Source organism: Diabrotica virgifera, chromosome 10, assembly GCF_917563875.1.
Source record: "Diabrotica virgifera virgifera chromosome 10, PGI_DIABVI_V3a".
NCBI lineage: Eukaryota > Metazoa > Arthropoda > Insecta > Coleoptera > Chrysomelidae > Diabrotica > Diabrotica virgifera.
The window spans coordinates 24534698-24551048 of NC_065452.1; the positions used below are offsets into that span (position 1 = coordinate 24534698).

The 16351-nt window shown below is 33.9% G+C and overlaps 1 protein-coding gene across 1 annotated transcript in view; it reads left to right on the forward strand.

The window, feature by feature from the left end:
* The window catches only part of LOC114341637 (small conductance calcium-activated potassium channel protein), a 250833-nt gene that overhangs the window by 4972 nt on the left and 229510 nt on the right, over positions 1–16351 (forward strand). The window contains exon 2 of the mRNA XM_050662938.1: positions 6949–7076. Coding sequence (XP_050518895.1) covers positions 6949–7076 — 128 coding nt within the window. The remainder of the gene's footprint in view (positions 1–6948; positions 7077–16351) is intronic.

Sequence of the window (16351 nt, forward strand, 5' to 3'; positions counted from 1 at the left end):
CCCCTGTAATTTCTACATTCTGTAACGTCTCCTTTTTTATGTACAGGACATAGGATAGTTTCTTTCCACTGATTGGGTATTTTTTCTTTGATCCACACTTCACATATTAACTCAGTGATTTCTTCTTGAAGTCCTTCGCCACCATCTTTTAAAAACTCTGCAATGATACCGTTTTCTCCCGGTGCTCTGCATTTGCTCTATTTCATCTTGGTCGTCTGTGCATATGTTCTCGAAATAATTGGTCCATCTTCTTAATTTTTCATCTATTCCAACTATCAGATTTCCCTCTTCGTCTTTATAATATCTTGATGTGGTTTGGTACTGGGTTCGGTCTCGTTTTATTTCTTGGTAGAAATTCGTGACTAGTTTATTTAAAAAATCTTCTTCAATGCGGTCTAATTTCTGCTCTAGATTTAACCGCTTCTTTCTTCTACAGATCTTCTTTGCTTCCCGTCTTTTTTCAGCATAAGCTTGTTTACTTTCTTCATTATTTCTCATTATGCTGTTTATTCTGGCTTTATTTCGGTCCCTAATTGCTTTCTTACAATCTTCATCATACCAGTCTGTTTGTTTACTTTGTCTTTTTCTTAATAATACTGAGTCGGCTGCCTCTTGAATGTTTCCCCTTAGCTGTACCATCTGCTTTCTATATCATCTACTGTTGTCTGGCTTTCTATTTTCTCTTCAATTTGCTGCTTGAATTTTTTCTTAATCTCTTCATTCTGAAGTAGTGCACCGTTATATCCTTTCATTTTTTTACAACTAGTCTTATGAATTGTGGGAATTATTTGCTCCATTTTGACTTTGACCAAAAAGTGATCAGAATTTGCATCTGCACCTCTATAACTTCGGCTATCTTTAATGGCTCTCGTATGTTTGGCTTCTATTAGCAAATGATCTATTTGACTTACTGTTTGTCCATCTGGTGATACCCAGGTACCTTTATGAATTTCTTTGTGGTCGAAATAAGTGCTCATAATTCGCATATTGTGTTCGAAAGCAAATTCTATTACTCTTTTTCCATTCAGGTTACTCTCCCTATGTTTACTTTTTCCCCCTGTTATTTGTTTGTATACGCACTCACACTTAACATAAGAAAAATATTTCTTCTCTTCCACCCAAGCAGTTTGAGTAAACCTTTGCCCAAGTGTGTAAATACCAAAGAAAAAATAATAAAAAAATCTGCGGAATCCGTTGATCCGTTTATGAAAAAATCAACTTTGAAAATAAGCATAATTTTAGGTGATTCATAACTTTTAAAACTACATATGTTTATAATAATAATATTATATTTATAATAATGTATATCATTTATTTTATAAATAAATAATCGAAAATTATGCATATTTATATATTTTATATAAATACAGTAGGTCTTGTTTTGTGCGGTGGATACGTTCTACCTATATAAAAAACCTTATGACAGGTGTTCATGTCAACTTTTTCAAGTGAAAAATTTATACATGTATGTATTTGTATATACGATTTTTGAATGAAGTGGTAAAGATCTTTGTGGTGTTTTATGTGATTTTTATTTGTAAACACCTTGATACATTCTAAAAAAATATTAGCTTAAAACGTTGGAAGACTCATTAAATACTTGCTTAGTTTCTTTTTCTTCTTTTTCTTCTTCTTCTTCTTCTTCTTCTTCTTCTTCTTCTTCTCCTTCTTCTTCTTATTTTTATGTATACATGACTCTGTCTTGTTTCCAGGTGCCTCCAGTAAGTTGTCATATCATCGTTTTCGTGGTCTTTCCACTGTCTATTCTACTCTTTTATTGCTTACCCAGTCTAAGCGTAAAAACATGCCGAAGATACATAGATGAGCGCGGTGTAGGTCGCGATCGCGGTCGCTACATCGATATCAAAACAAACCTTCATTTTCTTATGAGATCGCACACACCAAGGATGTGTCACCCGTTCACTCTCGCGACCTTGCATCGCGGTTTACAGCGATGTCGATGCCAAAACAGGATACGGAAAGTATCTTCGGTATGTTCTGCCATCCATGTATCTTCGGCATGTTGTTACCCTTAACCCACCTTGCATCTCCGTCGTATATATGTGCTTCTAGCTCTGTCTCCTAGTGTCTTATCATTGATTTTTTCAAGGGTTTCCATCTCTACTCTTTCTAGCGTTCTTTTTGTCCTCTCTGTGTCAGGCCGTGTTTCTGTCGCGTGTCATTATTGGTCTGATGACTATTTTGTAAATTCTTCCTATCATTTCTTTTCCGATATATTTATTTCTCCATAGTGTTTAATTCAGACAACCATTTCTCTATTCACTTGAACTTCCACTTCTGTTTCTAGCTTTCCGTAGCTAGATAATGTGCTGCCTAGATATGTAAACTCCACCACTTGTAATATTATCTGTCACTGCAGCTTTAATTTACAACGTAGTAGATTTGAAGAAAATGAAAAAACAACAAAATAATGTACAACACGATTCAGAGACAAATAAGAACTGAAACACGAAAGACCAAAGAAAATTGGTTAACATCACAGTGTAAAGAGATAGAGTCGTTATAACCAAAACATGATACGTTTAACATGCATAAAAAGGTGAAACAAGCAGCTGGTCTTCAGAAATCCAACACAGCTAGCAAATTGCGAGACCAACAGGGGAATATCATCACAGACAGAAATCAAGAAATCTGCATATGGACAAAATACATGCAGGAACTCTTTGATGATACTAGATCCGAACAACCTCCATCCTACATATGTGATGACCACTTACCAATCACATCAGATGAAGTGGAAAGAGCAATGTCACAACTAAAAGATGGCAAAGCTCCTGGACCTGACAATGCATAATATGCTGAACTCATAAAACTATTTATTTTAACACCGACTTTACTTAACGCCTAACCAAAATATTTAAAACGACATATATATTTAAGCGGAGTAATACTAAGAACATGGTTGAAGTCGACGTTTATTGCTTTACCAAAGAAAACAAAATCCGTATCCTGCAGTGATTTCCGAACCATCAGCTTAATGAGCCATATTTTAAAATTATTTCTAAAAATTATACATCAAAGATATAATATAGACTGTGCGAAGAAAAAAGCAGCCGAACACAGTTTGGTTTTCGAAATGCAGGGGCTACAAGAGAGTCTCTATTTAGTATACAAGTGCTATTTCAACGATGTAGAGACGTAAATTGCGATATCTATGCATGTTTCATTGATTACCATAAAGCGTTCGATATAGTAAAGCACCACAAGCTGATGGAGATATTAACCAATATTGGAATAAACACACGTGATTTAAGGATTATCAGCAATTTGTACTGGAATCAAACATCATCTATCCGGAGAGAGGCAGGAGAATCCGACGATATCAAAATCAAACGTCAGGTCCGTTAGGGATGTACACTATCCCCACTGCTGTTTAACATCTACTGCAGTGGATGATGTTGAAGTCGGAATTCGAATTAATAGACGGAGAGCTAGAGCCGAAAAATCATCGTCATAAGTAATATGGAGATTTTCCTGTGAAATGTGTCCATTGTGTATTGACAATTATGACCCCTTTCAGGCTGACACCTCAGTGGATACAGGAAGTAGCAATAAGGGATGAAAGGGGAAAGTTAATGCAGTCATTAAAGGTTTTCATTTCCTATTTTGTTAAACCTCCATCGATTTGCATGAAAATTGGTGACTAGTTAGAGCATACCTCAAGAAATAAAACTGATTTGGTCCAACTTGCACTTTTACCTTGGTGGTGAATACCACCCCTTCCCGCGGATGAAAACAATTTTATTAAAAATAGCCCCACAAATCAATAGAGGGACAAATTTTAAGTGAAATTTGTTGTATCATGTTATTAAAATAAATCAATACTTTTTTAGTTCTTAAAGATCAAAGTTTTGTCTGTTTAAGAGCATATGCGTGAAGTTACGGATGATAAAAAGAAGATATTAATTAATTGTATGTTAGTAAAATATTATTTTTATATTATTTCGATATTTAATTGAATTTTTTCTATCAATATAAACTGAATATGTCCAGAAACTGGGGGTGTCCAATAATGGGTACATTTGCCATATTCGAATACAATTTGCTAAATTTATAATACCGAAATAATATAAAAATAATATTTTAGTAACACACAATTAATTAATATGTTATTTTTATCATCCGTAACTTCACGCATGTGCTCTTAAACAGACAAATCTTTGATCTTTAATAACTCAAAAAGTATTGATTTATTTTAATAACATCATATAACAAATTTTACTCATAATTTGTCCCTCTATCGATTTGTGGGGTTATTTTTAATAAAATAGTATTCAGCCCCGAGAAGGGGTGGTATCCGCCCCCAGGGTAAAAGTGCAAGATGGTATCAAATCATTTTTATTTCTTGGGGTATGCTCTAACTAGTCACCAATTTTCATGCAAATCGATAAAGGTTTAACATAATAGGAGGTAGAAACCTTTAAAAACTACACTAACTTCCCCTTTCATCCCTTATTGCTACTTCCTGTATTCATTGAGGTGTCAGCCTGAAAGGGGTCATAATTATAAATATAAAATAGACACATTTCACTTGCCAAACTCCATATTACTTATGACGATGATTTTTCGGCTCTAGCTCTTAGACTATAACGGAGAATGTATCAATAACCTAAGATACGCAGACGACACGGTGGTATTCACTAACAGTTCTGAAGCCTTCCAGGAGTTAATGAACAGAATCGCAGAAGTCAGTCAAAGATACGGATTTTCACTAAACACACTAAGAAAACAAAATGTATGATGATCTCTAAGAATGAACAGCAATTTGGACGAATCAGTGTGAATGGTCAACAAATAGAAAGAGTACAAACATACACCTACCTTGGTACGAACGTCAATGAAATTTGGGACCATTCCATAGAAATCAAATGTAGGATAGAGAAAGCAAGATCTGCATTTCAAAAAATGGCAAATTTATTCAAATGTCATAATTTGTCGATACCCATAAAAGTAAGATTACTACAATGTTATATCTTTCCTATACTATTGTACGGAGTTGAGTCGTTGACTCTCACAGACGCCACTTGCAAGAAAATTGAGGATTTTGAAATGTGGCTTTATCGTCGAATCCTGAAGATATCTTATACCGACCACATTACTAATGAGGGGGTTTTACTGAGAATGCAAAAAGAAAAAGAGCTGTTAAACAAAATAAAACAGCCAAAATCGAATACCTTGGTCACATCATGAGAAACAGTGAAAGATATGGACTGCAACTAATCTTGCAGGGAAAAGTAGAAGGAAAGCGAGGACCAGGAAGGCGAAGGATTTCCTGGCTGAAAAATCTACGTACGTGGTTCAACACAACCACTACAAATAAACCACTAGACAGACTTACCTCATTATAAATATAGTATCTTCCTGACCTTCCAAAGCCATGTTGTTCTTCTAGTATTATTATTTCATTTAGTTGTTTGTCATAACTTTGGTTGTTAATTTTAGTGTTGTGTTTAATAAATTAGTTCCTCTGTCATTCTCCGGGTCCGATTTGTCTCCATTTTTGAATAGAGGTGTTAGGATGCTTAACTCCATTCTTGTGGTATTCTGTTTTGTTCTATTATTTTTTGGATTAGTTTTAATAGTTGTTTGGTCAGATGTGGTCCTCCGTAGTATATGAGTTTATTCGGTATTCTATCATCTCCTGGTGATTTTCTGTTTTTTTTATTTTCTTAATGCTTCCTTTAGCTCTCCCACCTCAAAGTTTATTTCTTCGTTTGTCGTCATTTCTGGTGTTGGTGGTTGGTTCATTATTATCACTTTTAGCAAAGAGGGATCTAAAGATTCTAAAGTAGTCTTCCTATGATTCCATCTGAATGTGTTTCGTTTTTATTAGTTTGTTCATCTCTTTTCGTTGTCCTCTGATTAATCTCCATATTTCTTTTTATGTTCCGTAGAAGTCGTGTTCCATCTGTTTTGAGAAGCTCTGTTAGTGTTCCCTTTATATTTTTCTGACTAAAGTATTCGTTTATAGTAGTTGTATACTTGTTGTGTTTGTTGTTTTATGTATTATGAAAAAGTTTTCACATTTCATCTTCACTTCCTCTCTAAATCAGAAGGTTTTCTTTTTTGATATGTTCGTTACTTTCCTTTCTCCAAGTGATTTTGTTGCTGTATTAATTACATATGTTAATTTTTTAGTTTTTCCCAGCTGTCCTCGATGTTATCGTTTTCCAATATTTCATTCTCAGCAATTATTTCTGATATTATTGTTCTGTATAAGTACTTTTTAGACGTATTTAGTCCTTCGACTCTGATTTTTGTTTATGTTTGTTCCACTCTCTGCAAACTGGGTCCCAAAAACATTTTTTTGGGACCAAAAGGCATCAAAAGGGCACTGGGGAAAAAACAGTTTCCCGCTACTCTTTTCATGTGGTCGGTGGTCGTCCTCCGCTTCTTTTATAGTTTCTGAGCCTTCATTCCATAATTCGTCTTCTCCACCGTCCACCTTGTGTTCTAGCTAAATGCCCTGTCCAGTTCCACTTGTCGTGATTCTTTCGATGACAAATTTAATAGAAATCAGTAATTTCTCAAAAATCTTCATCAATCATAACCACTAGTGCACATGTTAATATTTCACTTGAGACAGAGAGAGAGAGAGAGAGAGAGAGAGAGAGAGAGAGAGAGAGAGAGAAACAATAAAATTGATACAAATGTCGTATAATTCGTTCACCCTTCACCAGTTGTTTCGGTCAGTATAAAATATTTTTAACGAAATTACCAAAATGAATTAAATAAATATGGGTATTTTAAAACCTGTTCAAATATATTAATCATATAACAATAATCAGATTAATATAAAATCGCATACCAAGAAGCCTGTTCTCCCTCAACTTCTGCTTACAGTTTGATTCACCAGCCTTGTAGATAGAAAATTTTTTTTAGTTTAGTACAAGACACTCAACAAATAATTAAATTTCTCGTTTACAGTTGCGCAAACCAGTATCGACTATCTCCATCCCAGGTGCAGTGAAAAACTCGAGTCGGGATTCTGGTGGAGGAAAGACACAGCAAGACGACCAAGGAATGGCTCTATCAGGACATATGGACTACCCCAGGTATTTTAATACACAATAATAGTATATCACTTAATCAAAATGTTTTACAAGATACTTAGATCATGATATAACCGTGTGTTTTAAATTTTTTATGGCTCCTGTATATAATATTATCTTGAATTATTAATTTGTGTATGATTGATATTTTAAAAACATTGCTTGAAGAATGATGCTTTCTAAAATTGAAATACTATAGATAGAAAGGCTATTAAGTATGTAACAACTTATTAAAAATGGATCTCCCTTACTAGTCTAGTTGCAACATAGGGGTTCCCGTAGACACTTTTAGTTCGCCGCGATTTGATGGTGGTATTATAGGTTTTTTGGGTCGCTGAATCCAATGGAAGTGGTCTGGAAGCCCAAGTGTGGTGCGTTTAATTGTTATTAACAAATTATGGTAAAATTAGGTGTTTTTCAGAAATTATTAGAAGCCCTGTAAATAAATTGATAGTGTTAAGGTCTTCTCTGGTGTATTTTTGGTCGCTGAATCGAATGCGACTAGTCGCGATTACTCAAAATGTGTTCTTATTTTGTTAATAACAAAATAATTCAAATAAAAATGTATACCATTTTTATTCAGTTGCAATGCGAAGGCAAAACAATCTAATTTTTCACTTAAAACAGGGAGCGCAGTCCAGCAGTCTGAATCGACGATTTTCGACTCTTATTGGAGTCATCATCGGAGAGGCGTAGGCCTGCTGCTCTCTGCTCGAAGTGACCAAACCATGAAAGTTTATCCCTACATGACGTGTATGAATTAGGTGACTAGCGTCATCTGGCAATTGAAAGGTAAAATTTTCAATCCTAATAGTATACTTTACCTAACAAAATAATTGTTTATTCGCCGTAAAAGCTCGAAATGCGTTATCTACAGCAAGTTTGTAGTCTTTTTCATAGTATTTTTATACGCTAAATCGATTGTCACTAGTCGTGATAGCTTAAACCACGTTCCGACTTTGGTATTTATAAATTATTGCAAAAATAACGGTTTATAGTACGTTTACTCACGGTTTTTGCTCTAAATTTTAAAAAACCACTGGGAATGACATGAAATTTGGCAAGCACGTAGCCAACATGTCAAACAAAACAAGTGATATTGTGCCGATGTGTGCTTTTACCCTGGGGGTGAGTTTCACCCCGTTTCGTGGGTGAAAGAAGAAACCTTTAAAATAAGTCCGGAATTGGATAAACTGATTAATTCTAAGCAACGTTTGTTCTATACAGTTTTTTCACTAAGTCAATACTTTTCGAGTTATTTGCGAGTGAATATGTTCATTTTTCAACAAAGAAAACCAAATAACTCGAAAATTATTGACTTAAAGAAAAAACTGTGTAGAACAAAAGTGGCTTATAATTAATCAGTTCATCTACTTCCGAACTTATTTTAAAGGTTTCTTTTTTCACCCCCTAAAAGGGGTGAAACTCACCCCTTTTAAAACCCCCTACAGGGGTAAAATCAGACATCGGCACAATATCACTTGTTTTGTTTGACATGTTAGCTACGTGTACGCCAAATTTCATGTCAATCCAAGTGGTTTTTTAAAATGTAGAGCAAAAACCGTGAGTAAATGTACTCTAAACCGTTACTTTTGCAATAATTTATTAATGACAAAGTCGGAACGCGGTTTAAGCTATCACGACTAGCGATAATAAACTTACGTGCATAGAAATCGGCCCACCTAAAAATTTGGTAATTTTTGAAGTCTCGTATTTCCTAAACCTCTTGGCCGATTTAAGTGATTTTTTTAATATGTTATAGCCTTATTCTTCAACAATATCGCTGTAATAATATTATTGCTAAACAGGTAAGTGTTATTTTATACCGGGTGTAACAATGATAGTGTTTTTCCTTAAAGTTCGGAACACCCTGTGGAATATTCTAGCGTATATAAAATATTTAAATTAAAACTTAACTGTAGCCTTAGGCTTTCTTAACATTTTGCTTTTTGTTTCATTCGCTTATGTTGGATAATAAAAAAGTTAGGTATTTTAACAACTACCAACGTTCTTCATCAATACAGGGTGTTTCTATATAAGTGCGACAAACTTTAAGGGGTAATTCTGCATGAAAAATAATGACCGTCAGGTTTATAATCATATGTTTGCAAATGCTCCGTTTCAGACATACGGGATGTTGAATTTGTTCGTACAATCTGACGATTTATTTATTGCTCCAAAACCGCATGAGATATACAAATGAAATTGGGTAGGTTTTAAGAGGTAATTATTGCGCATTTTTTGGCATACAGTTAAGAATTTTATATTCACCATTGGCGTGCATACGGGTAATATGACTGGGTAATATGACCCGTATGCACGCAAATGGTGAATATAAAATTCTAAATTGTATGTCAAATATGCGCAATGACTACCTCTTAAAACCCACCAAATTTCATTTGCATATCTCAACCGGTTTTAGAGCAGTAAATAAATCGTCAGTTTGTAAAAAAAAATTCAACATCCCGTATCTCGAAAACAAAACCTTTGCCGGACATATGTTTATAAATTAAACGGCCATTATTTTTCATGAAGAATTTCCCCTTAAAATTTGTCGCACTTATTGATGAAGAAACACCCTGTATTGATGAAGAACGTTGCTAGTTGTTAAAATTAACTTTTTTATTATCCAACATAAGCGAATGAATCAAAAAGCAAAATGTTAAGAAAGCCTAAGGCTATAGTTGAGTTTTAATTTCAATATTTTATATTCGCTAGAATATTCCACAGGGTGTTCCGAACTTTTAGGAAAAAACACACTATCATTGTTACACCCGGTATAAAATAACACTTACCTGTTTAGCAATAATATTATTACAGCGATATTGTTGAAGAATAAGGCTATAATATATTAAAAAAATCACTTAAATCGGCCAACAGGTTTAGGAAATACTAGACTTCAAATATGACCAAATTTTTAGGTGGGCCGATTTCTATGCACGGAAGTTTAGATTTAGCATATAAAAATACTATGAAAAAGACTACAAACTTGCTGTAGATAGCGCATAAACTATTATTTTGTTATTAACAAAATAAGAGCATATTTTGAGTAATCGCGACTAGTCGCATTCGATTCAGAGACCAAAAATACACCAGAGACGACCTTAACACTATCAATTTATTTACAGGGCTTCTAATAATTCCTGAAAAACACCTGATTTTGCCATAATTTGTTAATAACAATTAAACGCACCCCATTTGGGCTTCCAGACCACTTCCATTGGATTCAGCGACCCAAAAACCTATAATACCACCATCAAATCGCGGCGAACTAAAAGTGTCCACAGGACCCCCTATGTTGCGACTAGACTATAATGCTTTCTGAAATTGAAATATAATTGTAGATAGAAAGGCTATTAAGCATGTAATAACTTCTTTGAGTCTACATTCATTACGTCTACATTCGTTACACTGCCAAAGAAATCCAATGCAAAGAATGTTCAGAACATCGAACAATATCTTTAATGAGCCATCTACTAAAGATATTTCTAAAAATCATCCACAACCGAGTTTATCAAAAGTTAGAGTCAGATATTAGTAATACACAGATGGGGTTCAGAAAAGGACTAGGTACTCGAGAAGCCCTCTTCGGTTTGAATGTTCTTACACAAAGATGCCTAGACGTTAATCAAGAAGTACATGCATGTTTTATCGATTTTGAAAAAGCGTTTGACAGAGTACGCCACGATAGGCTAAGAGACATTCTTGAAAAAATACATAGATAATAATGATCTGCGAATAATTCTCAACTTATATTGGAATCAGAGAGCTAACATCAAAATAGAAAATGAGATATCAAAAGCAATAGAAATACGTAGAGGAGTAAGACAGGGATGCATTTTGTCACCACTGCTATTTAATGTATATAGTCAAAGCATCTGTCAGGAAGCCCTTTTGCAAACAAATGAAGGAATCGTAATCAATGGAGAGGTTGTAAATAATATTCGATACGCGGACGACACTGTACGAGTTGCAAGAACAGTAGAAAAATTACAACGATTACTTACAAACATAAATATTGCTTGCAACAATTATGGCATAAACATTAATATCAAAAAAACAAGTATATGGTCTTCAGTAAAATCATGACACAACCAGCACATATTATTATAAACGGCATTCAAATTGAAAAAGTATCAAGTTACAAATACTTGGGAACTTTAATAAACGAAACTGGAGACCAAAACAATGAAATAAAAAGACGTATCGAAATTGCCAGGTCCACCTTCATAAAGATGAGAAAATTCTTCTGCAACAGAGATATAAGCATCCCTCTACGATTAAGAATGATAAGAGGCTACGTATTTAACACGCTATTATACGGTGTAGAGGCCTGGACTCTCAAACAGAACAACATAAAAAAATATTGAAAGTTTCGAGATATGGTGCTACCGTCGAATTCTGAAGATGAGTTGGGTTGAAAGAATCACAAATCTTGAAGTAATACGAAGGATAGGAAGAGACCCAGAAATTTTGTTAATGATAAAACGAAGAAAACTCGAGTATTAGGGTCACATGATGAGAGGCCATAAATACGCATTACTTCAAAATATAATGCAAGGAAAAATAGAAGGAAAACGGAATCCAGGCCGTAGAAAAATGTCATGGTTGCGGAATTTGAGAGAGTGGTTTGGCTGCACCACTAATGAACTTTTTAGGTCAGATGTAAACAAGGTCAGGGTAGCCTTTATGATTTCCAATCTCCGATAGGAGTGGCATAAGAAGAAGAAGAACTTCTTAAAAATGGATCTTACCTTTTAGTTCAACCAAGTAACCTGTATCCTGTGGGTAGTTTGTCGATGTAGTTTCCCATTTTCCGTTATGTAGGAGTCAAGGTATTTAAATTCTCCTACTTGTCCTAGTTTTTCTCCAAGCAATTGAAGCGTTTATTTGAAAAACAACACTTGTCCAAAAATTTAAATTTTGGCAAATCAAGAAAAACTTCCCAGACATCTGTTGTTTGACTAGTACTATCCAAATTTTCTATGTAGTTTACTCCGAACATTTGAGATTTTTATACAACTGAATGTGTCAGATGGATAAAGAAACTACTATTCTATGAGAAGAATACATAAAGTCGAATTTGCGAAAAATGGACATGTGTTGTTTTTCAAATAAACGCTTCAATTCTATCTCAACAACCACTCCTGTTCCTTTCAACCACATATACTCTGTTTTCGACTTGCTAACCTTAAGTCATTCCTCTTCAATAGCCCTTCTTCAACAGTCCAACTTTTCCTTCAACAATTCTTTACTCTCCTGGGCCCTGATTCTAATTCTAATTTCGACTCAAAACAGGCCGAAATCAATATGGCCACGTTGAAATGTGACGAATGCGACTTTGCGGTCCTTGTGGATTTCAGTTGAACTAATTAAAGGACGTCATTAAATTTCGATAGGTCGCAATTAATTGCGACTCAAAAAAAGTGGTTGAAATTATAATTTCGAGTCGAAATTATTGGGACACGCAGAGCCTATTTTACTTCAAATAGGGCTCGAGGTACTAAGCAATTTTCAGGTCCCTAAATATAATTTAATAATAATAACTTTTTTAAAAGTATTAATTTAATAGAAGTATAGTTGCACCAGAAATTTAAATTATTATTAACAATAAATAAATTTTATATTTAAACAATTAAACGTTGTTTAGTTGTTTAAATATAAATTTTTAAACATGAGTAAAAATTGAATAGGTATAGAGTACATTATTGGTACATTATAGATAATAATAAAACACTAGCGTGCTAATTAATGAAATTATTCAGCAGATCGCTCGTGTTGAATAACTGTCCTAAATTGATATCTTCTCAGTCATTATACCCATCGGAAGTTAGAAAAACAATTTTCGTGAAAAACAGTTTACAAACATAACAATAAACACGGATACATTTAGAACTGTACACTAACCACTCGCGAAGACTTTTTCCCCCTTAGCTTTCGTTTTATAAAAAATGGCACTTTGCCAATGTCTGGTTTTATTATTATCCAGTTGTGTAAGAAACTCACTAATTTTATCAATATTTTGATTCGGTCTATTATTTATAAATATTGTCGAACTTCCAGATGTTTTGGTTAATCCCCTATATCGCTAGGAAAAGAATTACTGACATTCTCGTTTTCTATAGACGACAGAGATGCATGCATTTGTGCTAGGTGAAGTCACTTGAAAATCAACAGTGGGTCATCATTTTCTTTGATTGCAACTCACCCTTCATCACATAATTTATTTCCACTATTATTAGTCATCACAGATTGATCAGAAACAAGATGGGAAGACGAAGTTCCTTTTTGTGCACTGTTGTGGGATGTAAAAAATGATACTGTATTTTTTCGTGCCTGTCGTTCCCGTTCTCTTAATTTTTGCTTTTTTTGTTTTTCACTGCCACTTAAATGTTTGCAACTCATGATAATAACGAAACGATTAATTAAGAAAAATAAATGTTTAAAGCAATTTAATAAGACGACTAATAATTAATAAATAGATTATTTAAACTTAAGAAGCACAGGACTGAAAACTAATACAAGAAGCAAGACCTTATCTTTGCAGAAATCGACATCAAACTAAATACTAAATTTAGTGCATTCTGAATAGATAATATGCGTAGTATATTGTTATGATCTGCTTCTTATTAATTTTATATTAATTAATATTTATTTGATTAATTATTTAATTGTCGCAAATCATATATAAAAAATGAATAAAAAATCTCAGGGTGCCTTTTAATAATATTAAAAAAAATCTAAATTATCTTACGTTATACTTATCTTCTCTCGTGGGTTCAATATCTCTTAGTTGATCCTAATCGGGATAAAATAGGGAAAAGAAATAAAGCCAAATATAAAATAAAATACAGAATTGTCTTTTATTTATCAAAATCGATACTCTAAAATCTATCAAATCTAAAACCTGTGGACACAGATGTCCGAATGAAATTTTTACCACTTAAATTTATTATAGTTAAAAAAAACAATTTATCGGTTTGTTCCCGATGACTTTGGTAAAACAAACTAAACAAAACAAATTTATGTATTCGCAAGATTAGCTATACTTCCTATTTACTTTTAGAAATATTGGAATTTTAATTCATATGCCTTTTACTCAAAATTTTAGTTTCCGAACATAAAAATATCTTTCACATAAGTTGACTGACCTTTTTCTTCACTCACTCTGATATCTTCTCGTGACCCAAAACAGCTCTCCCTCGTTGACTATGTTAAAGGCTACTCATCAAAGCCCTCTCCGTTCTCCAGCTTCAAAACTATCAGCATACCAGCACCAATTCTCCAACAAGCCGGGCCTCTTTTGACACGTACTCGATTCAAACAAAACTCCAAAAGTTTTCTGCTCTCCTTCTCACAATAATACAGAATCAAAGAGGTATTTCGTCTCAATTTGATCTGTCTCTCGTTCCACTTTTCAACACTATTCTCCACTATCAAACAGCCACTGGTATTTGCTAACTATCTATCCACGAAAACGTCGAACTGCTCCTCAGCGATGCCAAAAACATAATAATTTCTTTTTCAAACTCTCTCAATCATTCCAACTACTTTTCCCCTTCCACATTGCCAAGAATCCGAAACATCGACTTTTCCATTCGACAAACAAAACAGTAATTTTCAAAATTATTCCGACCATCCTAATTACTTTCGGGGAACCCTATACAACATTTACTCGTGTTGAAACAGATATTAAAATTCCAAACTTTCTATTAAAACCACTTTTCTCGAAAATGATAATTACATCTAGCTGTGGATTCTATAGTTTCCGTAGTAAACAATCTTTTTCCATTTTAAACCTAAATACATCGTCCAACCTTAATTTTTATTTTGCCTTTGATTGATAAAATTAAAAACACAATAACATCCCCGCCTTGTTTTGAGATAAAATCAGTATTAATAAATGCAACAAAAATATGATTTTCTCTCGACAACAACACTTTTCTATTGTGTCAAAATATTGAGTCCCACCTGAAAAACAATTGCTTTCTTTTTCCCAGTGTCTGTACTTAGATGGGATAGGATAAGTTTTCGATCGAAAATTAATTTTCATACTTTTTGGCTACTCTGTTTTCTTCATTTATTAAATTTTCACATTCCCTCAATATTGCACGCAGTTCCTTCTCCTTTTCTTCTCCACATATCAATTTTATTTCTTCTTTTTTCTTTCTTAATCTGTCAGCTTTGTTTAACTTATCCACATACCTTCTCTCATCACGATCTTGACATTTATCTTTATCCTCTTCGTCTTCATAGGAATATTCCCTCCATGATTTAAAATCATACCAAAACGAATAAAAGTGTTCCACCTCTTCCTTTGTCGAATTTTCAGTTCCTAATTTGGGCACCCGTGTTTTTTCAGACCATCGGGAGTTTAAGTCAAAATAATACGTAAACGCTTTATAAAAGTCTTTTTTTATATCACTAGTACAAGGTAGAATTGTGGATCAACAGAATCGTACGCTCTTCTCCTACTCATATTTCCTAGAGTTTCATAAACCATTGTTATACAGGTAAAATAGTCATCATCTGTTTTGATTTCTTCCCCAAGCGCTTTACGTTTGTCAGGATGTTGCTTTAAGACTTTCTTCCTGTAGGCAGTTTTGATAATGTCATCTGTTGCTTTGTATCTTATATTTGGGATACCTAGGATTTTGTAATGATCTTGTGACTTCCATTCTTTAGGGTCTAAACTTCTCAAATATTCTACATCGTCTTCATAGTCCACGGTTTCTGGAGTTAGTTCTTCCTCTTTGTCCTCTTTTGGAATATCAACTTCTAGTTCGATTAAGTGATGTTGCACAAAACGAAGTTCAGGTTCTCCTCCGCCTACATTTTCTTAAATAAAATAATATCTCAGCGCGACTGCTGTGCAAATACCACTTTTTTCAATTCTGGCTTCTCCCCTGTTTACTTGTTCTTCAAATAACACAGTTTCAAAGGTATCTCTTTCGCCTTCTTTTTCTATTCTGATCTCTTCTTCTTCTGGGCTCATCTCACCTTTTAAGGAATCCCAAGCTTCATTTTCTTTTGACAATCTTCTTTCTTCTTTTTCTTCTTCTGGGCTCATCTCTTTTTTCGAGGAATCCCAATCTTCATTTTCTTTTATCCATCTTCTTTCTTCTTTTTCTTCTTCTGGGCTCATCTCTTTTTTCGAGGAATCCCAATCTTCATTTTCTTTTGTCAATCTTCTTTCTTCTTTTTCTTCTTCTGTGCTCATCTCTATTTTCGAGGAATTCCAATCGTCAATTTCCTTTGTCACTCTTTTTTCTTCTTGG